Source organism: Gopherus evgoodei, chromosome 3 (assembly GCF_007399415.2).
Source record: "Gopherus evgoodei ecotype Sinaloan lineage chromosome 3, rGopEvg1_v1.p, whole genome shotgun sequence".
Taxonomy (NCBI): Eukaryota; Metazoa; Chordata; order Testudines; family Testudinidae; genus Gopherus; species Gopherus evgoodei.
The window spans coordinates 189,316,532-189,340,957 of record NC_044324.1 but is presented as its reverse complement, the minus strand read 5'-3'; the positions used below and the strand labels follow the sequence as shown (position 1 = coordinate 189,340,957).

The 24,426-nt window shown below is 40.8% G+C and overlaps 1 protein-coding gene across 2 annotated transcripts in view; it reads right to left on the bottom strand.

Moving 5' to 3' along the window:
* The window catches only part of EPAS1 (endothelial PAS domain protein 1), a 148,427-nt gene that overhangs the window by 20,778 nt on the left and 103,223 nt on the right, over positions 1-24,426 (bottom strand). Inside the window, exons 7-8 of one of the 2 annotated variants that reach the window (XM_030557689.1) lie at positions 22,093-22,185; positions 4,741-4,847 (exon numbers count right to left, since the gene is read on the bottom strand). In XM_030557689.1, coding sequence (XP_030413549.1) covers positions 4,741-4,847; positions 22,093-22,185 — 200 coding nt within the window. The remainder of the gene's footprint in view (positions 1-4,740; positions 4,848-22,092; positions 22,186-24,426) is intronic. The other variant, XM_030557691.1, reaches the window with a different exon arrangement.

The following is a 24,426-nucleotide window of genomic DNA, read 5'->3' as shown; positions in this document are numbered from 1 at the left end:
TCCTAATCATCAGCTCTTCAATAAGAGTCATAATAAGGGCGCCTGTTACATTACAGGAAAGCTTTTTACTGCTTTAATCTTCCCCCTCGCCCCCCAAAGCACATCATGTTCTGATACAAAGAGTGGCAGAACGCTTTTTTTGGAGTAACGCTATAAATTACTAATGCACTTGAATTTTGTCTTTCAGTTATCTATGCCTTCAGTCTGACTTCCAAGTTGTTAGAAAGTTAAAAGCATTTTATTTTAAATACGTTACCAAAATATTACATCTCTATCTCATACAACATTAATTAGATCATCACACTGAAGAATAAACAAAAAATATTATCTTCAGTTACTTTTTGTTGCCTTTAATTGTTTACAAAGCTGCTTTTTAATTGTTGTCATACATTTGAAATAGATGCAAAATATGATACAACTGACTTGGTCTGTCAAACTCCTATGTACTTCCCATTGACATGTCTCAGATGGCCAGAGCCAGCTCCCCATGGAAGTCAATGGCAAAATTCCAATTGTTTTTAATGGGAAGGCCCTAAATGGAAATAGTTCTAGAATATTAAGTGTTTGCACAAAAGATTCCCTGCAAAGCTATATTTTCCAGCCAAAGACAAAGATTTTCATCTCTTCCTCACATAACTGGTAAAAGAGTGGGTATGTTAAACCCTGCAAAATTGAATTCTAATCTTGCATTTGATGACATTCAATTAAGTCTTATACTGTATATGGAGCTATACTTGCAGCCAAGAACACAAACAGTACTATGGTTTATTTCGGCACAGGGTCATTACCTCATCTGAAAACAACATTACAGTATTGTAAAACTGCAACAAGTGTATCAGCGGTGTCACCAGCAAATCGGGGAGTAGTTCTGTTTCCATCTTAAAGGCTCATTTTAGGTCTGTTCACTCAACTTTCAAACGTTTTTTTCCCATTCCTCATTATAGTGGTGGATTACCTTCTTGTAATGAAAAATAAATCTTGCTCTAGAACTCAATTCTTTTCTTTGTTTGGTAACATTACATTGTTGGCACTGATATATTCAGAATCAGTGGGTATATTATAGTGTGATTATACTTGGCTCCTGCAGAAAGCATAGTTAGGTTAAATAAAATTTGGATGTCTAATATATTTAGCAAGGAGTTTTATTTTTGTTTTGCATTTTAAATGATTACTTTGCAGCTCTGCTAGGAGAAGAATTTTGTGAAGCATCGATCAAAACAGTTAGGAGAACTCTCCACAAGAAATTGCATCTTGTTTTAACTTTTAAACAAGGATAATTATGTGTCATCTTATATCTGATCTATTAACATTAGATTACTCAGTGTGTGTTAGAAATCACAGAACATAACTCATGAACATCCGCCCAGTTTCTCAAAAGGTCACAAGGGCTTCCACGTTCAATGAGGGCTTGCTGGTGCTCAGGTGGCTGCTTGTTCATGGCTTGCTATTCATATGGCCCCAGCCATACAGGCTTCTTTAAGAAGTGCCTGGAGGCATTTGCCTCAGCAAGATGCAATGGGCCAAATTTTCTGGTGATGTAAAGTGACATAGCTCTTGTTGAGGTTATTGGAGCTGCACAAATTTACATCACCATAGAATTTGGGCCAATGCCTGTAAAGGGCAGAATGCATAAGCTATGCTACCCTCAGATTAGATACAGTATATATGCTTCCCCACACACCTTCAGAGACTGTGGGGCTACTCTTAGTATTATAGGGCCTGATCCTACACATTTATTACTAGATGTAGTGCTCATAGCTGTGAGTAGCCCTATAAGGCTGCAGTGGGATTCTTTTTATAAATAACCACTTCTGGGTCTTCTCCGCTGATTTCAACATGCTTCTGGATTAGGGCTATGTGGAGGGCTTAAGTGACACACAGGCCTTATGCTGGCCCTGTGCATGGAGTCGATCTGACTCCGTTAGAACAAGGAGCAGCCTCCACTGGTGGCTTATTTTATTTCCTCTCCAGTGTGATTTCAATATAAACTGTAGATGGTCACTTTTATTGATCTCTGGGATTTAAAAACAATTTAATGCAACATAGCCACTGATTGCTCATGATGCCTCCTAATCAGATATCTCAGAATACATAGATTCCTTGAGTGGAGACAATATCATTAATTGCTCACCCCTGTAAAAGACCTAATTTGTTTTGGGGAATTCAAAATTTGTGAAAAAAAGACGAAACCACATGAATGGATTGACAGAAGCAGGCTAATGGAGAACAAATACAACTGCTTCCTCAAAACATTCTGATTAAAAGTAACATTGTTCTGCACCACAGATGAGTATCTCTGCTGTCAAACATTCTTATTAATGAACATCTGAGCACCTAACTTGTTGGCGATGGAGAGGTCTAGAGCCTCTGCTGTTAGGGCTAATGTAACCCTCCACCCCTTTCTGGTTATGCAGTTGCCTGCTGAGACTGATTATTATGGTCTTTAAAAAAGTTAAAATCACTCTGAAAGGGATGTGGAAAAAGATGATCAGGGTCTATCACTGGATCCCCCCACAACATGACTGAGCCTTTCACTGTAAATGCATTTGGTAGACACATGTAGGGCCTTCATTATATTGCTATGAAATGTCAACTCCAATGCACAGACAGTCACAAAAAATTCTATATTTATATATTAGTCAAAAGACTAATCTTTAGGAGATTAATGTTAATGGTCACCTTTAATCAAGAAAAAGAGAGTTAGAAATTTAAAGTAAGTGCAAAGAGCTAGAGAAGACATGATATAGTTAATTTCATCTACCAACAGCTTGTTTTATATTTCAAGGACAGCAATTATGACCTCCAAAAGACAGTTCAGAGTTTTATATACTAATTTGATTATAACTGTATATATTTCCGGTCATTATTATTTTCCTTGTGGAAACCATAAACTATGGTTGAATTTAGTGTTCCACAATTCATTCACGTGGTTAAATTACACACATGACACTCTTCAAATAGCTCATTATGTCATTTTTAATTTGTATATGGAGCCAAGAGTTTGAGTCAGATCCTGTGGACTGCTGTTAGACTGCTATAGAACTGGATTGACACTTTGTGAAAATGACTATGACGTAAAAAACCAAGCAATTCACCTCACGTAGAGCACACAGGAGATGACACAAGGGAACAGTAAAATGGTCCAGCTAGTTCGATATCCTGTTTGCAAGAGAGGCCATATACAGGAGACACCTGAGCAATTATATCATCTTCGTAGGGTTGTTTCCTGGCCCCCAGCTGGTCCAAACTGTTATATCCTGAAGCATGAGAATTTGGCACCTTTGTATTTCTCTAACCTAGCTAACGTAATGGCATTATTATTTGTATTATAGCAGCAACTAGAAGCCACAGTCAGGATTCAGGCCTCATTGTATTAAGCACTGCACAAGAAGATCTTACCATCTAATTTAAGGAAAAAAGTAACAAAAAATAAGATAGGAGCAGGGGAAGGAAGATGAAGGAAACGGTCCTGAGAACATGCAGATAATTTTATTTTTTAATCTTACTAAGCGATGTTTCTCAATAGTATCTTCCATCAGCATAGTCACAGATTAATTTTATGTCATATAAAACTGTTTTTTTTCCCCCTTGTTTTTGTTTGTTTCGCTTGTTTCATTGAAAGCTCCCTTGTTTCGACATTATAGGATAAGACAAACAAGAGTGGTAGTCTGCATCTTTTAGGTATCTCTAGCATATCTCCTTTCATGTGTGTTTCTCTACTAAATAATCTTTGAGATTTTAAAAATTCTCCTCCTATGGAACTCGCTTACCCCCAATCAATGCTTCATCATATTCTATGACCTCTCATGATCATTTCAAAATGATCGTATCAGGAATGAAATGAGATGGTCATAAGCATACACAACATTCACTGTGAAGCATTGATTTATACAATGGCATTATACTTTGCTTCCATATAGTTCTCCAACCTTCTGACCACCATTGTCTACTGAGCAGATGCCAACATTTAGCTGACCATGTCAGGTAATATGGAAACCAACTAAGTATAAAAAGAGTTAAAAAACCCCCTTCCTCCCAATATATATTACCTTGTATACTGAATGCCATCTTCCATCTATCTCATTTTATTAAGTCCTGTTGGAGTCTCCCCACAATCTTCCCTACTCTGAATTAGCCTAAATATTTCTGTGTTTTTTCCAAGCTATTTGTTTTGGGTGGGAAAAAGAAGTAAAGTGATGGGGACAGGAGGAAAGAGAGAAAAACATTGAACAAGATAACTTAATAGAGCTTTTTCTATTTATTATATTGGACACCTGTGTCTAATACTGATCACTGTGGTATGCCACTATTTACTTCTTGCCATGCTTGAAATTGACCATTTACTTTTATTTATGCCTTCCCAATATTTAGTGCTTGCTCTTACCCAGCTTTTCAGCCTCTCAACTGAATCTGGTATCATGAGTTAACTTAGAAAAAAAGGGTGTGTCCAAGAATGAACATCCTGCAAATGGAACTAGTTTTGTTTCTAATTTAGAGTGAAATTCATCGAAAGGGCCAGCCACGGGGCTTCAATGGGACATAGCAAAAAGCCAATGCATCACTTAAGTTTCACTTTGAAGCACTAGTGCAATCCCTTTGCATTTCTCTCTCACAGAATACATGCAAGATATACACAAGAACTCAACAACACACCAATGTGCCTTTATGTTTGCAGCTTGTTAGTCAGGTACATGCATACCGTGTTTTATGTACAACAAAGAACATATCAGCATGACTTACAGTTCTGATGGCTTTTAGTCATATTTTCTGAGTCCAAGGCATGATAGAATTCATATGCAGAACGGCCCAGTAGCTCTTCTGGGTGGTATCCAATCAATTCAGTAATTCTTGACCAAGAAAAAAAAGGTTTAATTAGATCTCTCCTACTCTACAATATCTATATATATTTCAAGTGCTGCCATGAATTTAAATCCTTATAGCAGTAGAGCTGAAATGTGATGTCAATTTCTTTTTGGAACATATTAGGAAATACAGTATTCTTAATAATAATCTGCTGTTACCATACTTAGGGTATATCTACCCTGCCTTAAAAGACCCACAGCACAGTCACAACTGGCCCAGATCAGCTGACTTGGGCTTATCCAGCCTGAGTCGGAATATCTACACTACTACCTTTAGTCCTGCACCCTGAGCTCCGCGAGCCTGAGTCAGCTAACATATGCTCTGAGATGCGGTGCCATGTTTTGTTTTGTTTTAATCACAGTGTAAACATACCCTTTGAATACTTTTATCATTCATTTCGATAGCTGATTATTAAGGCAGCCATTAAAAACACTATTTTCTTCCCAATGGTTCCATAACAGTTGGAAAACTCACTACAAGCAAATCATTGCTTACAAGTTGCCTCACTCTCTATTACTCCAGATGGGCCTGATCCTCCACTCCTCCACACTAGGAGCAGTGTGTGCAAAGAATAGAAGGTCCTGCTCTCTGGCTATCTACTCTGCTTGTATAATTCTTATGGTTTTGACTTTAAAAACTGAACTGTAGCAAGGGATTAGCTCATTGCTTTTGGTATTTCATTTATCAAAGCAAATTACACAGTAAACTAATGCCAGGAGAGAGAGATTTTAAAGAAATCAGCTGCTCTGCTTATTCAGTAATGTTTCTCAACAAAAAATCCATGACGATTTTTGGACTGTGTTACTTGGATCAGGAATCCACACACTACACAGAGTTTACAGAGATAGAATTGTGAAAGTCTGATCTCAAAAATCAGAAGTTTCTTAAAGGACCTAAGTAAGTATTTAGGAAGGATTTAGCTTGGGACATCAGAGAAATAAAAAAAGTCTTCAAAAGGAGTAGACATATCAAAATAAATATTTACAGGCTGGGGGGTTAATTTTAAATAAGTGTTTCCTAAATTAAATTTGAAGTGCATGTAACTGTCACATGAAAAATATTCAGGAATTCATCTATTAAAAACAGGAAAAAAAGTAGACCTCAGTTAATGAGAAAACACCTATATATATCCAACAGCAAAGTCACATCTACTGCAGAGATTCTAAGAAACCATTATAATTTATTGTTTCATCCATAATACTCCTGGGTGACTTCTATTCTTTAAACAAACTGCAGTAAAAACTGGGAAATTAACAGACAACAACAAAAAACAATTGACTAACTCCTAGGTTGTCATAAACATTACAAAGCCAGGAAATTCAGACTTCAATGAATACTCATTCTCCTCTTTCTTCCCGCACGTAACTGCCATTAACATTAATAGTTACACAGGCCTAAAAGCAGCACAACAGAGAGCAGAATCAAACTCTCAGTTTCATATACATGAGCTTAGGAGGAGTTGCTGTTAGTCTGAGTGTTTTTCCAATGCTCTAGGGAAAAGAATGGCCAAGTCATAAACATCTATAAAATAAGTACATATAAATACTGCAAGAGTCACGTTAATGTTCAAGGCAGCCACCTGCAAGGCCTCCCCCAAGCTAGGATCACAAATAAATTATGTACATTAGTACACCTCTACCTCAATATAACATGACCCAATATAACACAAATTTGGATATAACGTGGTAAGGCAGTGCTCCGGGGGTGGCGGGGAGGAGGGAGGAGCTGAGCACTCCGGTGGATCAGAGCAAGTTTGATATAACACGGTTTCACCTATAATGTGGTAAGATTTTTTGGCTCATGAGGACAGACTTATATCGCGGTAGAGGTATATATGGTTTGATAGCTGACACTGCTGAGTCAGGTGCTTTACATACATAAACATATGGTCCACATCTCTTGTGACCCCTTGATCTTGTCTCAGAAAAATCCATGTGCCAGATTCTGATTTCAGTTGGGATGACTCTAGATTTACGTTGGTGTAAATAGGATCATGTTTGGCTCCTTTGTGGGGAGCCTACAGAGCTGTTTGTCCACAGATTTGGGGGATCCATGATTGGGGTGGATAACTTGTGCCCTTCACTCCCCCCCTTGCTAATCATGGATATCCTGACGAGTGCATATGGAAAGTGCTCTGCCAGAATTTGGCCCTGTAATTGCCACCCCATACACAGGATAAGAAATTCATCCTGTTCTATGAATACCAAGTAGCCACCAATACATTGAGTCTGCTTGTTGTAAATCATGTTTCTTTAAATATATCAGAGTGGTGTGGGCTTGAAAAACATTGTTTTCTATTAACTTGCTTAGTCAGTGAACAAATACAGCATTTCAACCCCACCATTAAAATATCATGAGTTAGGTCCCCCCCAAATTATGAGAGAGGCTTAAGAATAAGATGATTTTAAAAATACATTTGGGGGTCCTTTTTGTTTGCCTTCTGGTTTCTGAGCCTTTACAATGTACTTGGGTCACGTTTTCAAGCTTTCCTCTGCAACTAGGAGGACGAGAAGTTTACTTTTTAATTAAAGCTGAAATTCTCATAGGACCCAGCGCTTTAAATAGAATACCAAATATCATGAGACCCACAATGTAACTGTTAATGCTGCAAATAAGCTATATAAATAAAAACAATAATCAAAGTCTGCTCTGTCTTCAGTGGAGATGCTTTGGTATAACTGGCCACAGAATTTGGCCATGTGCACAAATCTGAATGTGTAATCCTTAAAAATTTTGAACCACTGGTACAGAATCAGTAAACAACCTAGGTGGGATTGCAACCCCATCACCTGGGGCAAGTTTTTAAAATTCAGTGAGTTTGGGATTTAACCCTAGTCTTCAAATATGGATTTAGAGACAGGAGGGGAAAGAAAGTAAGTTTATCAGTAAAGCAAGGGACAGACACTGATCTCAATTATATAAGTGTAAATAAAAAATTACTCTATGATCTTCAATTGAGTTACACCAGAGAAATGGACATGAGAGTCCCTCGTGCTGTAGTAATGCATAATTTTGTCTGCAATTCAAACATGCCATTTTTAGCTAGCTGCATGCTGGTTCTATGGATTTTAATCCCCAAACTCCTCTTTCAATCTGTTTCTAGCTAACTTCCTCATTACAAAAATATCCTTCCTGTAGTTCCATGTTACAGCACTACCTCTTGTAAGTATAAGCCTCCAGTGAGGATGTCAAATTGAATTAGATCAAATGTAATCTTTGGATTGACTGTTGTGTCTCTGGCAATGGGCGTGTCAATGTCCTTTTGCTGAGATCAGCTAAAATGTACAAACAGTATATTAAAAAAAGCTCTTGAGGCTGAGTATCAGGGAACTGCATCTATGTTGTGAGAGAACAATATCGAACAGACAAAAATTCTAAACATCCTAAATCACAGTGAAATATTACTCAAGGATTAAAGTTTTAAAATAGCTACTTTTTAAAACTGGCTAAATCAACTGTACTCCCTTGTTAACTAATCTGTTAACAGTTCTAGGCTTCACTGCATTTCTCTTTAAACCCTGTCCAATAGTTAATTAACTATACTTAACAAAATTTGAAGCAAGAGATTTTTCCTTTTTCTCTCCCCTATCAGAAAACTAAAATATGTTAAAAGAGCTTCAAAGATATATATTTTTTAAAGTACCATAGTATGCACTACAGAAATTCTGTATCTTCTAGCTGTTACAAGAGTAACCTTTACTTAAAGTTGCAGAACCATTTCATGCATTTTGGGAACAGACAGGGGCTGGCGCTGATAATTTTCAAAATCTTAAAGTTAAAGGCTACAGACTTTGCAGAGATGAAAAATTGATTAGCCAATTCCATGTCACATTATGCACCAGATGTGATGCCAAATGCGCCACCAGTGCTGCATCACACACAGCCCATAACTCCATTTTAAGTTACTGGGCATTTTGTGAAAGAATATGGTGTGCGGCAAATAAGTTGAATATATTTGTCAAAAACGCTATTACGGAGCTGCTTTAGTTTAGTTTTTGACAAAATCCTCCAGATACTCTGAATAGCTTCCACAGGAATCTCTTTATTGTACAGAATCTCAGATGAACATACAGAGCAAATTGTACAGTAGCAAGCAGTTAGCTTGAACCAACCAAACATAAAGGAGGAAAGCATTCTTCTGGAAGTGTGATGTGGGAAGGAGGGAGAGAAAAGAAAAATAGAAGAAGAAGATCTGTATGTGTGCTCCATGGGACTAATCAATCTTTACACAAGAACCAAGAAATCCTTATTACTTTGGGTTTCAACACTAGGCAGAAAATTATTTCTCGTTCAATCTGTGGAATGACTAAATAGCACATTTTATTTTAGTGTACTTTCATCTTTGAGATGAAAAGCGGAGTGAAGAAAGGATGTGTTCTTTCCCCTACACACTTTGGAATCTTCTTCTCAGTATTCCTGAACTGTGCGTTTAAGGACACAAAAGATGGAGTGTATCTCCACACAAGATCGGATGGGAAACTCTTCAACCCTGTCCAGACTTAAGTCAAAGGCCAAAGTAAAAAAGGTGCTAATCAGGGAAATTCTGTTCACTGATGCTGCTGCCCTTGTAGCCCACGATGAAGATCTGCTACAAGAACTCATGGATCACCTTTCAAGTGCCTGTCAGGCATTTGCTCTTACCATCAGCATTAAGAAATGGTTGTATTAGGACAGGGGGTTCCACAAGATCCTTCAATCTCCTTAAACGCAAACCAGCCAGAAGCAGTCCAAAAGTTCAGCTATTTAGGTTCTACAGTAACCACCAATGGATGAAGAACTAAATGTTTGCATTGGAAAGGCTGCCACCACCTTTAGCAGACTAACTAAAAGTGCATGGAACAAATCAAAGTTAACCATCACGACTAAAATGCTAATGTACCAAGCTTGGGTCCTCAGCCCTCTCATGTATGGTGGGGAAACATGGACAATTTATGCTCATCAGGAGAAAAGTTTAAACAGTTTCCACCTATGCTGTTTACACCGCATACTCAACATCAAATGGCAAGATAAAGTCACCAGTGCAGAAGCTCTTCAAAGGGCAAATTTACCAAGCGTGACAGCCCTGCTCAACCAAAGATGATTGTGCTGGATGGGCCATCTGAGTAGGCTGGAAGACAAATGTATACCCGAGGACATGCTATATGGCAGGGGTTGGTGTGGTGTGCCGAGTCATCATTTATTCACTTTAATTTAAGGTTTCACGTGCCAGTAATACATGTTAATGTTTTAAGAAGGTCTCTTTCTATAAGTCTATAATATATAACTAAACTATTGTTGTATGTAAAGTAAATAAGGTTTTTAAAATGTTTAAGAAGCTTCATTTAAAATTAAATTAAAATGCAGAGCCCACTGGACTGGTGGCCAGGACCTGTGCAGCGTGAGTGCCAGAAGTTGCCTACCCCTGCTATATGGGGAACTATCAGAGAGAACAAGAACAACAGGATGTCCCAAACTTCACTATAAAGACACATGCAAGTGATATGAAGGAATTTGGAATTGATCCTGACCGATGGGAAATCTTGGCAAGTGATCGTAACAAGTGGCTCCATCATCTCCATCAGGGAATCAAAATCCATGACAGGAGCTGGCTCCTACAGATTGAAGAGAAAAGAGCCTATAGGAAGCAAGAAGCTCCTAACCAGGGTGGATAAAAATCAATGATTTAAAAAAATTGGAGTTTTTTATTTAAATTGGACTTTCTTGATAAAATGCTTTTTGAGGAAAAAAAACCTATCTAAAGATAATGTATCTTAATTAAAACTATAGCTCAAAGATATCTCCCTATGGAATAGGCATTATAAATTCTAATTCTATAGTATGAGACAATATATTCATGTAACGTTTAAGAAAAGTTTTGTAAATGAGTTCAATAGTTCATGAATTAGGAATCCAATTTTATAGGGTTTCAGGGGCTTCTGTATAGATTATTTAGGTTAATCTATCTACCCAATGGGACTCAGTGCTCAGTCTAGAAGATACCATCAGAGATGTTTAGTTTTGCGGTTCTCAAACTGTGGATTTGTGTTTCCAGAGATAACATGCTCGTCAACAGCAAAAATGTTTTAAAATAAATAAATAAATAAATAATATATAGAGGTGAGAAATAACAGATCTCAACCCTATTGTCCCTCTGCAAATTTGTGTACACAAAGTCAATCCCTTACCTCTCTCTAAAAGTGCAAAGTTTCAAAAAGTTGAGGTCTTTGTGAGTGTAGCCTTCATTGATTTGAGATCTGCCATACCTCTTACTAGAAGGGAAAACCTATAATGGCAGCAGGCCATAAAAGAGACCCAGCTTGGGCATATTTTAATGAAGTTCCTCTATGTGTGGGTAAGACAGGCACGCATGCAAAAAGCAAATAGTGCAACAAAGAAATACAAGACCTGGCTGCCCAAATGAAACAACATCATGAGACGTGTTCCTTCTCAGGAGGAAGCTGCACTGAAGATTATGAAAGGAACATGTCCGAACATGCAGGATCTTCAGGTAAACTTTTTTTATTTCATACTTCTTTCTTGCGGACGGCCTGTCTTCCTTCTGGACTATTCTTGAATTCTCATGTCTGAGCAAAAAATAATAGTTGTTACTCTCTGGTACTATCATTTTAGGATTCTGAAGACTGTCCACCTTCAAGATCACCATCATTTTCTATAGTTTCAGAGTTATCTGCCAATGATAAGATCCAGCAGATTACAAAAAGGGCTAATTGATGGAAAAATTGCCCAGTTTGTTTATGCAACAAACTCTCCTTTCTGTATGATTGAGAACCCACACTTCATTAACATGGTTCAGTCATTAAGACAAGGATACAGTCCACCCATCAGAGCAGATGTCGCAGGAAAATTGCTGGATAAAGTGTATGAAAGAGAAATTTAGCAGTGTGCAAAAGGTCTAAAGGGTAAAATTGTTAACCCGAGTCTTGATGGGTAGAGCAATGTCCACAATGATCCTGTTTTAGGTGCTGTGTGACAACAGAAGAAGGGAATGTCTTCCTTACAGAAACAATTTATATATCTGGAAATGCACACATAGCAGAATACTTACAAGAAGTAGCAGTAAAAGCTATAACAAACTGTGAAAAAAAATTCAAATGTCTAGTATGCAGCTTGGTCAGAGACAATGCTGCAATTGTATCCAAGATGAGAAGAAATTATTTAGAAGAGAGTGAAGAGAATCCCAAGCTAATAACATATGGCTGCAGTATTCATTTGACGCACCTCCTAGCCAAAGACTTCAGTGTTCCAGAAATAAAGGCTAATATTGTTGAAATTGCAAAATTCTTCCATAAGAATCACTTTGCAGCAGCTGCTCTGAAAAAAGTGGGAGGAACCAAGCTAACTCTCCCTCAAGACACGTGATGGAACTCAGTAGTGGACTGTTTTGAGTACTGCAGCAAGAACTGACCTAATCTGACGAGAGTTTGTGAACAAAATCGTTAAAAAAATAGATGGCACTGTCACAGCCAATGTTCTCAGCATTGGGCTTAAGGGAAATGTTGAACACATGCTGAGTACCCTGAAGCCTATTTCTGTAGCCTTGAACAAAATGCAGGGAAATAGCTGTTCTATTGCTGATGCCGTTGAAATTTGGAAGGAACTGAGTGAGATCTTAAAAAGAGAAATATGCAATGACAGAGTTAAATTACAAGCATTAAAAAAACAAATGGGACAAGCACTATCTCCAGCTCATTTTCTTGAAAATATTCTCAATACTCAGTACCAGGGTCAAACCTTAACTGTTGAAGAAGAGGAGTTGGCTATGACATGGACATCCAGCAATCATCCCTCTATAATGCCAACTATAATAAACTTCAGAGCTAAGGGTGAGCCATTCAAGAAATATATGTTTGCTGATGAAGTTTTAAAGAAAGTCACACCAGTGAACTCGTGGAAGTTACTTAAGCACTTGCATTCAGAGACTGTTGAAGTGATAATCTCACTTTTAACAGCAGTAGTTTCTTCTGATGGTGTAGAAAGAATATTTTCTTCCTTTCAACTAATTTATTCCAAACTGAGAAATCGTTTGGGACCTGAAAAAGCAGGAAAGCTTGTTTTTCTTTTCCAGATTATGAACAAACAGGAAAATGAAGGTGAAGATGACTGAGTTAGCTGCAGAAGCCAGTATTTAAAGTTTCTCATGTTGACCTGGCTGACAAAGTCGATTTAATGTTTTCTTTTTAAAATATTTCATTTAACTATTTTAGTTAAACCAATTTTAACAAAAACAAACCTGATTTTAAAAAACTTGAATGTTTAACTAAATTCAAAAATTCATATGCTTGTTTTGTTAAAATATTATGTTTGCTGTTGAAGAAAAAAATCCAGAATACATTAATGTAGTTGTTTTAGTTAAATAAAACAATTTAAATATCTGCCTGTTAATGTTCTCCTCTTAATACAGCATGGCAAGAAAATCCTCCAAATATTAACGATTAATCTGTTGAATGGGAGAGATAGTTCACCTCCCAGTGACTTCATAAATATCTTCTTCAATTACCTTTGGTAAATGAAATAACCAATCATTCATTCATTTTCTGATATAGCTGTGAAATTACTCTGAAAAGTTTTCAAAATAAATCACTTTAAAAATATACCTTCTAACAACGAAACCTACATCTATCTCTAAGTTGTGAATAATATGTATTAAGGTTATAACAACCAACAAGAATGCACTTTTATGTAGAAATCCATGATTAAATCGAGTCTTCCTGACTAGTAATTTCTATCATGGTTTAAATCAAATCCATCCTGCTCCCAACCAAGATACATATATTTGTAACAATTGCCAAAGATCATGCAGATCTCAGATTGAACTATTCAGTCACATGAGACATTGCAAACATGCACCACCAACCATCATAGGCAGCAATTCCGACCATCTCTTGCAGATGAAAAGGGTGCCAACAATGAACAAAAAATTTGGTCAACACTCCTGCTGATACTTGCTTTGTGTTCTTAGTTAACATCTGTATTTCAAAGGTTACATGGCTGCCAATTAGAGGAATAGTAGTAATTTTAGTTGAGAAGGTATGGGTCGTTGGAAAGCACTTTGCCATCCCTTCTACCTCTCTTTTCAAATTTAAGTATTTATGGAATTTTGCTTTCGATGGACTGCCTCTTATGTTTTGTTACCTGAATCTTCCTCTCAGTTACATCCAGAGGGCCAGCTTCTGAACTCAGTTATTCTGGTAATAACCAACTGCTATTTTATCAATTTAGTTTTTACATTTGTTCTACTCTTTCCTTTTTTAATTGTAGTAAAAACATTGTGGGATATTAGTTACACACAGCAAGGCTTTGTGGTTAAGGCACAATACTGGAAATCAGATGATCTGGGGTCTGTTCCTAAATCTGTCAGTCACAGACTGACTGTGTGACCTTAGGGAAGTCACTTCACCTCTTTGCCATTTAGTAAAATTTATGCATGGAATATTCCCTACCTCAAAGGTTGTTGTGAGGCTAAGTTAATTAAATGTGAACTGTAAAGGGCTGTTTTTATTAAATTGGTCTTGCACCCCATTTTACTCCTTTACAATATATAAAGACAGACAAAGCTTTTTTGATACTTCCCACTCACCTCCCATTTTTTTTACCTCAGAACAGCTTGTGGAAGAAGTACTACCCAACATAAATAAGGATGGCACTATACAAAGCATATCCCATCCCTACAGCCCTCCTTGTGGTGAGGCATAATGCTGCAGGCTCACCCTGCCTGACTTTCCCCAATTGGGTTACCAGTAAGTTCACTTTAAAGGATCTGGGCCAAGGGAAGCCAAAACTGACTAACAATAAGTATGTCCCCTTTACAAAGGAGAGGGAGCAGCTATAACAACAGTTCATAGGGCTCTTATCTCAGGACTCTGGTCCAGAGACCCCAAACTTGAAAGTTCACAAACAAAGTTTCTGGGCCTGGCCAGGCTAATCCCATGGAGTCTAAAATAGCAAGCACAGCCCATTGCAGTATGTATGGCTTCTAGTCCCCTATCTCCTGCTCACCTTCTCTGCGGTGTTACACCCCATATTCTTCATAGAAATACTGTTCTGATATGAATATAGCCTAAGATATATTTTATGCAAGATGTGTCTTGTAAGGTATCATTGGAAAGGTTATGATGTACTGAATGTGATTATCCTATTTGTATGCATGTATCCTTTCTGTATCTAAAGTTAGGAATGCTGACTATGTAACAATTACAATTGTGTGTTTTTGGGAGACACCTACCGGACAACCGGCCCTCACAGCCTTGATGGGCCATTAGAAAGAAACAGTAAGACTGTGAAGAGACTAATCTCTCTCCTTCCTCAGAGGCATCCTGGGATGTAGCTGTGACACTACCATATCAGGTGGTCCTGTCACCTGATACAAAATACCACCTTTGACACTGCTGGTACTTTTCCTCTGTCGGGGGAGGGGGATCAAACTACGGTTTCCGACTTTAGGTAAATCCCTTTTAAGGCTGGGGAGGGGGTTAATCTGGACTCTTCTCCATTGCCTACCCAAGAAGAAAGACTACTGAAAGCACCCAGAGGGATGAAGGACCTAACCTGAGGGGAAATGCAGGGGTGAGTCCAGACTGAGACAGGGGGGTCCAGTTTGTAAGAAGAAATAACTGGAACTCTAAGCTACAGAAATGCTGCAAATTGTCTAAAACAACAATTACTTCTTGAAATCAATCTCTTAAAGATCTTAAGCTTAGTATGTGCGTTTTGTTTTATTTGCTCAGTAATCTGCTTTGTTCTGTTTGCTATCCCTTATAATCACTTAAAATCTGCCTTTTATAGTTAATACATTTATTTTGTTTATAACATAGCCCAGTTTGTGCAATTCATATCTTGGGGGGAAGGGGGCAAGAAGCTGTGCATATCTCTCTTCACATTGTGCTGTGCAGATCTTTCTATACAGGAAGGTTGGCACCTGTGTGCTGGAGCAGGTCCCTTAAGCTGAGTCTTTCCACAGCTGATCTTTGTGTCTGTGTCTTTCTGCAGCTGGGTGTGGCGCTGCCTGTGTGTGTGCTAGAGGAGGCTTAAGAGCCTGGCTCAGCAGGACAGGGTAAAGGGGGCCCAGGCTGTTGGAACAGGCGGTCTCAGTGCATCAGGTGGCACCTTAAAGGGGGACAACCCATCACAAGCCCCTTGAGATGCTTTTAATGACTTATAAGTTGTGACAAGGCTTAGAAAAATGGGTTGAATGGCTACAGTATTTTTGCCCAAACTAGATCATGAACAAACATTTTTGTTTTAAGAACTATCATGATGCATCCAATTCAGATATCTCAGAACAAAACATTCCACTTACAAACAATTCTGTTCATAATGTATGTTATTTTCAGGTGGCTTTTTCCTTCCTTGGTTTGTAATTCCAAGAGACATTAAAGATACAGTGACTTCTCAAAGGTCAAGGCTAAGGGCTAAAAATACTGTGGTAATGTCTTTCCTTTCTCCATCCCCCATGTTTCTGGTGGGTTGAAAATGTAATTGGTAGGGTGTGCAAATGTCACAGAAGCCCAAAATATAATTAGACACATAAATACATAAATTCTAAGGTTGGGAGGAACCCTTGTGATCATCTGACATCCTGTACAACATGGGCCATACAATTTCAGGCAACAATTTCTGCTTCAATTTTAAATAACTTGTCACTGAATTACAGCATATCTTTGGGGAAGAAGACCTCCAATCTTGATTTAAAGACTCCAAGTGATGGAGAATCCATCACAACCCTAGGTAAATTGCTCCAATGGTTAATTACCTCACTAAAAATGGGCATCTTATTTCTAGTCTGAATTTGTCTACCTTCAGCTCCCAACCAGTGGATCTGGCTATGTCTGCTAGACTATAGAGCCCTCTGTTAACAGAAATATTCTCCTTGTCTACATACTTACAGACCACAATCAAGTCACTTCTCTCAACCATCACACATTCTATGCAACAGTGTCTCAGGAATTCTATGCTTTGGAGGATAAGATTATACTTCAAAATTATCGAACAAACTGGAGAAATGGTCTGAAGTAAATAGGATGAAATTCAATTAGGACAAATAAAAAGTATGCCAGTTAGGAAGGAACAGTCAGTTGTACACATACAAAATGGGAAATGACTGCCTAGGAAGGAGTGCTGCAGAAAAGGATCCGGGGGTCACAGTGGACCACAAGCCAAATATGAATCAACAGTGTAACACTGTTGAAGAAAAGCGAATATCTTTCTGGGATATATTAGCAGGAGCGTTGTAAGCAAGACACAAGAAGTAATTCTTCCACTCTACTCCACACTGATGAGGCCTCATATGGAGAATTGTGTCCAAGCTTATTCCCCATACTTCTCACATTAGTATACAGACATCTAAGATACCGATTTGATTACCCTCTTGCCCTCAGCCAGGTCTGTCTTGTCTCTCCATTATCCCTGCTATAACTGCCCATGCTCCCCCCATATTCTGACTGTTCTCCCAGATCGCCATGTTTTTGACTATCTGTGGGCTTTGGCCACCTGCCCAATTCAAACCTACTTTAAAGCCCAATCTGTATCCAAATATGTTCTTCTCCTTCCTCGATAGGTACATAAGAATATAAGAACGGCCGTACTGGGTCAGACCAAAGGTCCATCCAGCCCAGTATCCTGTCTACCAACAGTGGCCAATGCCAGGTGCTCTAGAGGGTGTTAACATAACATATAATGATCAAGTGATCTCTTTCCTGTCATCCAACTCCACTATCTGACAAATAGAGGCTAGGGATACCATTCCTTACCCATCCTGGCTAATAGCCATTAATGGACTTAACCTCCATGAATTTATCTAGTTCTCTTTTAAACCCTGTTATAGTCCTAGCCTTCACAACCTCCTCAGGCAAGGAGTTCCACAGGTTGACTGTGCGCTGTGCGAAGAACAACTTCCTTTTATTTGTTTTAAACCTGTTGCCCATTAATTTCATTTGGTGGTCCCTAGTTCTTATATTATGGGAACAAGTAAATAACTTTTTCTTATTCACTTTCTCCACACCACTCATGATTTTATATACCTCTATCAAATCCCCCTTCAGTCTCCTCTTTTCCAAGCTGAAAAGTCCTAGTCTCTTTAATCTGTTCTCATGTGGGACCCGTTCCAACCCCCTAATCATTTTAGTTGTCCTTTTCTGAACTTTTTCTAATGCCAGTATATCTTTTTTGAAATGTGGAGACCACATCTGTACGCAGTATTCAAGATGTGGGCACACCATGGGTTTATATAAGGGCAATAAGATATTCTCCATCTTATTCTCTATCCCTTTTAAAATGATTCCTAACATCCTGTTTGCTTTTTTGGCTGCTGCTGCATGCTGCGTGGACGTCTTCAGAGAACTATCCATGACGACTCCAAGATCTCTTTCCTGATTAGTTGTAGCTAAATTAGCCCCATCATATTGTATGTATAGTTGAGGTTATTTTTTCCAATGCACGTTACTTACATTTATCCACGTTAAATTTCATTTGCCATTTTGTTGACCAATCACTTAGTTTTGAGAGATCTTTTTGAAGTTCTTCACAGTCTGATGGACCCCATCTCTGCTTAGCAGCCCTTCTTCCTAGAACAGCATCCCGTGGTCAAGGATGCTGAAGCCCTCCTGGCAACACCATCCTCGCAGCCAGGCATTCACCTCCTGGATGCATCTGTCTCTGCCTCGGTCCCTACCCTTGACCAGAAGGATCGAAGAGAACACCACCTGCACGCTCAACTTCTTTACCTTTACTCCCACAGCCCAGTAGTCACTTCTGATCTGCTGAGGGTCATACTTCACAGTATCATTAGTGCCCACATGGATGAGTAGCATGGGGTAGTAGTCAGATGGCCTGGTGATCCTTGAGAATCCCGCCTTAACATCTTGGATACGGGCCCCTGGCAGGCAGCATACCTCCCGGGATGCCATGTCAGGGCGACAGATGAGTGCCTCCGTCCTCCTTAAAAGAAAAGTCACCAACCACCCCTACCCTATGTTTCCTCCAGGGAATGGTGGCTGCGATCCTCCTAGCCTTGGGGGGTACATGGCTTCTCCTTCTCTACCTTTGGGGGCAATTCCTCATTGCTCATTGCTAGGGCAGCATATCCATTTTCTATCACTGTGATGGGTGAGTTGGGAGTAGGGGTGGAGCACTGCATGATGCCAGAAACAACCAGCAGCCAATGTCCTCTCTGTGACAGAGCCATATCTTCCTCCCCTAGTGGCATGACAGCAGTCCTCTGTAGCTGGATAGCCTCCTCAGCCTTGGATGTCTCCATGCAAATACTCTCAAGGAATTCCTCGTGGAGACAGATGCTGCTCAGCCTAGCCACCTCCTCCTGTAGCTCTCCCACTTGCTTTCTGAGAGATTCGACCAGCAGGCACCTTTCAACACAGGATGGTCCCCCAAGCCTGGCTTTCTGTGAGTGGGAAATGCAGACCACAGTCTATGCAAATCCACACCAGGATCTGGGTAGAGGCATCCAGGGTTAGGTTGTCTGTCTGGATACAGGTGCAGATGGAGAAGACAGGAGCAGTGTTGGCACTGGTGATACGGCCTTTCCTAACCATAATGATTATATTATACCTCCTTCCCACAACCCCCCTCCCAAACTCCCCTGTTTGTGGTCCCCTGTTTGCTAGCTCCCCTTGGTTGCTCAGCTTCTGGCTTTTAAGGCCTCCTTTCCTAGGTCAGGGGGACGGTGATCGTAAGGCTGATTGAGGCTAATCAAGGATGATCAAGGAAGATCTCCTCACCTCAGTCTCTGGAAAAATCATGGAGCAGGTCCTCATGGAAATCATTTTGAACCACTTGGAGGAGAGGAAAGTGATCTGGAACAGTCAACATGGATTCACCAAGGGCAAGTCATGCCTGACCAACCTGATTGCCTTCTATGATGAGATAACTGGCTCTGTGGATATGAGGAAAGCAGTGGACGTGATATATCTTGATTTTAGCAAAGCTTTTGATATGGTCTCCAACAGTATTTTTGCTAGCAAGTTAAAAAAGTGTGGATTGGATGAATGAACTATAAGGTGGATAGATACTGGCTATATTGCTGGGCTCAACAGATAGTGAGCAACAGCTCGATGTCTAGTTGGCAGCGGGTACCAAGTGGAGTGCTCCAGAGGTTCGTCCTGAGGCCGGTTTTGTTCAACATCCTTATTAATGATCGGGATGATGGGATGGATTGCACCCTCTGCAAGTTCACAGATAACACTAAACTGTGTGTGTGGGTGGGGGAGGTAGATACGCTGGAGGGTAGGGATAGGGTCCAGAGTGACCTTGACAAATTGGAGGATTGGGCCAAAAGAAATCTGATGAGGTTCATCAAGGACAAGTGCAGAGTCCTGCACTTAGGATGGAAGAATCTCATGCACTGCTATAAGCTAGGGACCGACTGGCTAAGCAGCAGTTCTGCAGAAAAGGACCTGGGGATTACACTGTACGAGAAGCTGGATATGAGTCAGCAGTGTGCCCTTGTTGCCAAAAAGGCTAATGGCATATTAGGCTGCATTAGTGGAGCACTGCCAACAGATCGAGGGAAGTGATTATTCCCCTCTTTTTGGCACTGGTGAGGCCACATCTGGAGTATTGCATCCCCCCCACTACAGAAGTTTTGGCATCTGGAGTTTTGGGCCCCCCACTACAGAAAGGATGTGGACAAATTGGAGAGAGTCCAGCAGAGGGCAACAAAAATGATCAGGGGGCTGGGGCAAATGACTTACGAGGAGATGCTGAGGGAACTGGGCTTGTTAGTCTGCAGAAGAGAAGTTTGAGGGAGGATTTGATAGCAGCCTTCAGCTACCAAACAAGGTGGAGCTCAGCTGTTCTCAGTGGTGACAGATGATAGAACAAGGAGTAATGGTCTCAAATTGTAGTGGGGGAGGTCTAGGTTCATAGAATCACAGAATCATAGAATATCATGGTTGGAAGGGACCTCAGGAGGTCATCTAGTCCAACTCCCTGCTAAAGCAAGACCAATTCCCAACTAAATCATCCCAGCCAGGGCTTTGTCAAGCCTGACCTTAAAAACCTCTAAGGAAGGAGATTCCACCACCTCCCTAGGTAACCCATTGCAGTGCTTCACCACCCTCCTAGTGAAAAAGTTTTTCCTAAGATCCAACCTAAACCTCCCCCACTGCAACTTGAGACCATTACTCCTTCTTCTGTCATCGGGTACCACTGAGAACAGTCTAGATCCATCCTCTTTGGAACCCCCTTTCAGGTAGTTGAAAGCAGCTATCAAATCCCCTCTCATCCTTCCCTTCTGCAGACTAAACAATCCCAGTTCCCTCAGCCTCTCCTCATAAGTCATGTGCTCCAGACCCCTAATCATTTTTGTTGCCCTCCGCTGGACTCTTTCCAATTTTTCCACATCCTTCTTGTAGTGTGAGGCCTAAAACTGGACACAGTACCCCAGATGAGGCCTCACCAATGTCAAATAGAGGGGAATGATCTGCTGGCAATGTCCCTAGGTTGGATATTAGGAAACATTATTTCACTAGGAGGGTGGTGAAGCACTGGAATGGATTAGCTAGGGAGGTGGTGGAATCTCCATCCTTAGAGGTTTTTAAGGCCTGGCTTGACAAAGCCCTGGCTGGGATGATTTAGTTGGTGCTGATCCTGCTTTGAGCAGATGACTTCCTGAGGTCTCCTCCAACCCCAATTTCTGTGATTCTCTGATTCTCTGATCCATGAAACAAAGGCTCAAACAGTCTCCAGACACATAGTCCCAGCTGACCCTGTAACTGAAATAACCTGAAAGAGAAGGAAAAACACAAACAGCCAAACAAACTAACTCAGCCCAAGATTAGTACTTGCACCTTGTTTGTTCAGCAGGGGGATTTCCTTCTCCCCCTCTCAAACTCCCCTGTTTGCAGTCCCCTCTTCACTATGAGTCAGCACTGTACATTTTTTCAGCAGCAACATCTTGTTTTTAAATGATACTACAACAACTTTAGTTTTCAAATACATTTTAAAATGATCTGGTTATTATACTGAAGTGATCTCACTACCACATCTCATGAGCCAAATTTTCAAAGGTGCTACATAAGTTGTCCTCAAGGAATTTCCCTGTGGGAATTCAGCTTTTGAATGTGCATGAGTGTGGGGATGTGTGCACACAATCTAGATCATATAGAAACTTTGAAGACAATTTAGAACTCTCTTTTGACAATCAGGCCTTTCTGTTAATTCTAAGAGCTCCCCACACATTCACCAATGGATACTTGCAAGCGCATGGTGCTCATCTACCTGTGTGTTTCACATTCAGTCCACTCTTCACTGCTGGGAGGCAGGATATCACTAGTCCCAGCCCTTGCATTCATTCTCCGAGAATTCAAACATCTTTTTAAAAAACAAAAGAAAGTAAGGCAGCTACCTCCTATTACACTACTGCTTTCTCCCTGTCCAAGCAGAGTAGACTCATGTTGCAATCTTCAGAATATATTTCTAATAATGATATGTTTGCTACTAAGTGTGAAGGAGGCAATGATCTCAGTCACAAGTTGCCTTTATCCAGTCATATGGTACATTTCTAATCTTTCTTACATTCATAGCTGCCAAAATTACTAGGTTCTGTGGCTCCTTCACAACATTATGTAAAATACTAAAACTCTTACTTGCAACCATTAAAAATCTTCAAAGCACCAAAGAAATTAACTAACTAAATCCCCAATCCTGCACACACTTCTGCATGTGCTTAACATTAAGCATGTGTAAAGTCCCAATGACAACTATGCAGATTTGAATGACACTGCTCCTGTGTTGCATGTGTATGTGTACATGTTTGCAAGACTGGGGCCAATAGTCAACTAGAACATAATACCATTGGTAAAATCCTGAAATGTAAAGTATAACCTGGTGTCAGAGTCGGTAGAGGGCAGAAATATCGACCCAAAAGTTGAAAGTTTGAGACAAGACTTTTGGTCCTGGGTTATTATGTCAGAATCACCAGAAAAGTGCCTGATCTTGCTAAATTAAAAGGGGAAGAATAAACATCAAAGATTAATTGCCTTTCACTTGGCAAAAGAAATGCATCTCTGCTTTATAGCTGTAGCAAACCTATTACAGAATTCTTACAAATTCTCCATTGGAAAATTCTATCCCTACGGGATTAGCCAGCTGGTAACATACTGATCCAAGTGACCCAGAAAACAGCACTTAATTTGTATCCACAAAATACAGGAAAGCACATGAGTAAGGGCTCTAGGAACAAGCCCATATATTAACTCACTTTTTAAAAAACAACAAAAATGGATTTATGTTACCAGTAAAGCTCTTAAGACCTAAAGGGAAAATGCTATTGCTCTGAATTGTCTCGTCTTCTAACAGTGAGCTTGCAATATTCTACTTGCCAAAGGAGAATATGTATTTATTTTAGATTTGAGAGTAAAAATCTCATTTTTCCCCCTTATCATCAGTCATGATGGTAAAGGGTCAGGGAGCAGATTTTGGCCCAATTTAGAGGTGAGCATAAGTGAGCCAAGTAGGGTTGCCAGGCTTCCAGTTAAAAGTCCAGTCAGTGGCAGTGTAGGGGCTAAGGAAGCAGCCGGCATGTTCCTGTGGCCCCTAAGCACAGGAGTGGCCAGGGGGCTTCCACGTGCTGCCCCAGCCCTGAGCTCCAGCTCTGCACCTCCCACTGGCCGGGAACCATGGCCAATAGGAGCTGCGGGGGTGGCGCCTGCAGACAGAGGCAGTGTGCAGAGTGGCCTGGCCGTGGCTCCACCTAGGGGCTACAGGGACATGCCTGCCACTACCAGGAGCCGCCTGAGGTGAGCACTGCTTGAAGCCCGTGCCCTGAACTGCCTCCTCTGCCCCAGCTCAGAGCCCCCTCCTACATCCTGAACGCCTCATCCCCAGCCCCATCCCAGAGTCCACATTCCCAGCCAAAGCCCTCACCCCCTCCCATGCCCCAACCCCCTGGCCTCAGCCCGGTGAAAATGAGTGAGCGGGGGGCAGGAAAGCGAGCAATGGAGGATGGAGTGAGCAGGGATGGGGCCTCGGAGAAGTGGTGGGGTAGGGGCAGGGGGCAGGGCAAGAGTGTTCAGTTTTCTGTCATCAGAAAGTTGGCAACCCTAGAGCCAAGAGAGCACTTATGTTGGTGTACAGTACACCTCCTTCCAATCCTTCCTGGTCATGCATGTTACACCAATTTAGACAAGAGGTCACCAACTGGTCCTAGAGGATCTCCCAGTCGATCGCAATCTCTGCTGGTGCATCGTTGCTGCCACTAAGGCAGGCTCCCGGAAGCGGCCAGGATGGCCCCTTGGGGCAGAGGGGTCTCCCTCTGCGTGCTGCTCCTGTTTGCAAGCACAGCCCCTGCAGCTCCCATTGGCAGGGAACAGGGAGCGGTGGCCAATGGGAGCCGTGGGGACGGTGCTTGCAGAGAGGGGCAGCACGCAGAGCCACATGCCCCCCACCCTCTCCCAGGGGTGCAGAGGCGCACTGGGCCCTTCCAGGAGCGGCATGGGGCCAGGGTAGGCAGGGAGCCTGCCTTACTGGCAGTCACACTGCGCCGCCAACTGGGAGCCGCCAGAGGTAAGTGCTGCCCGGCTAGAGGCCACACTCCATACCCCCTCCTTCACC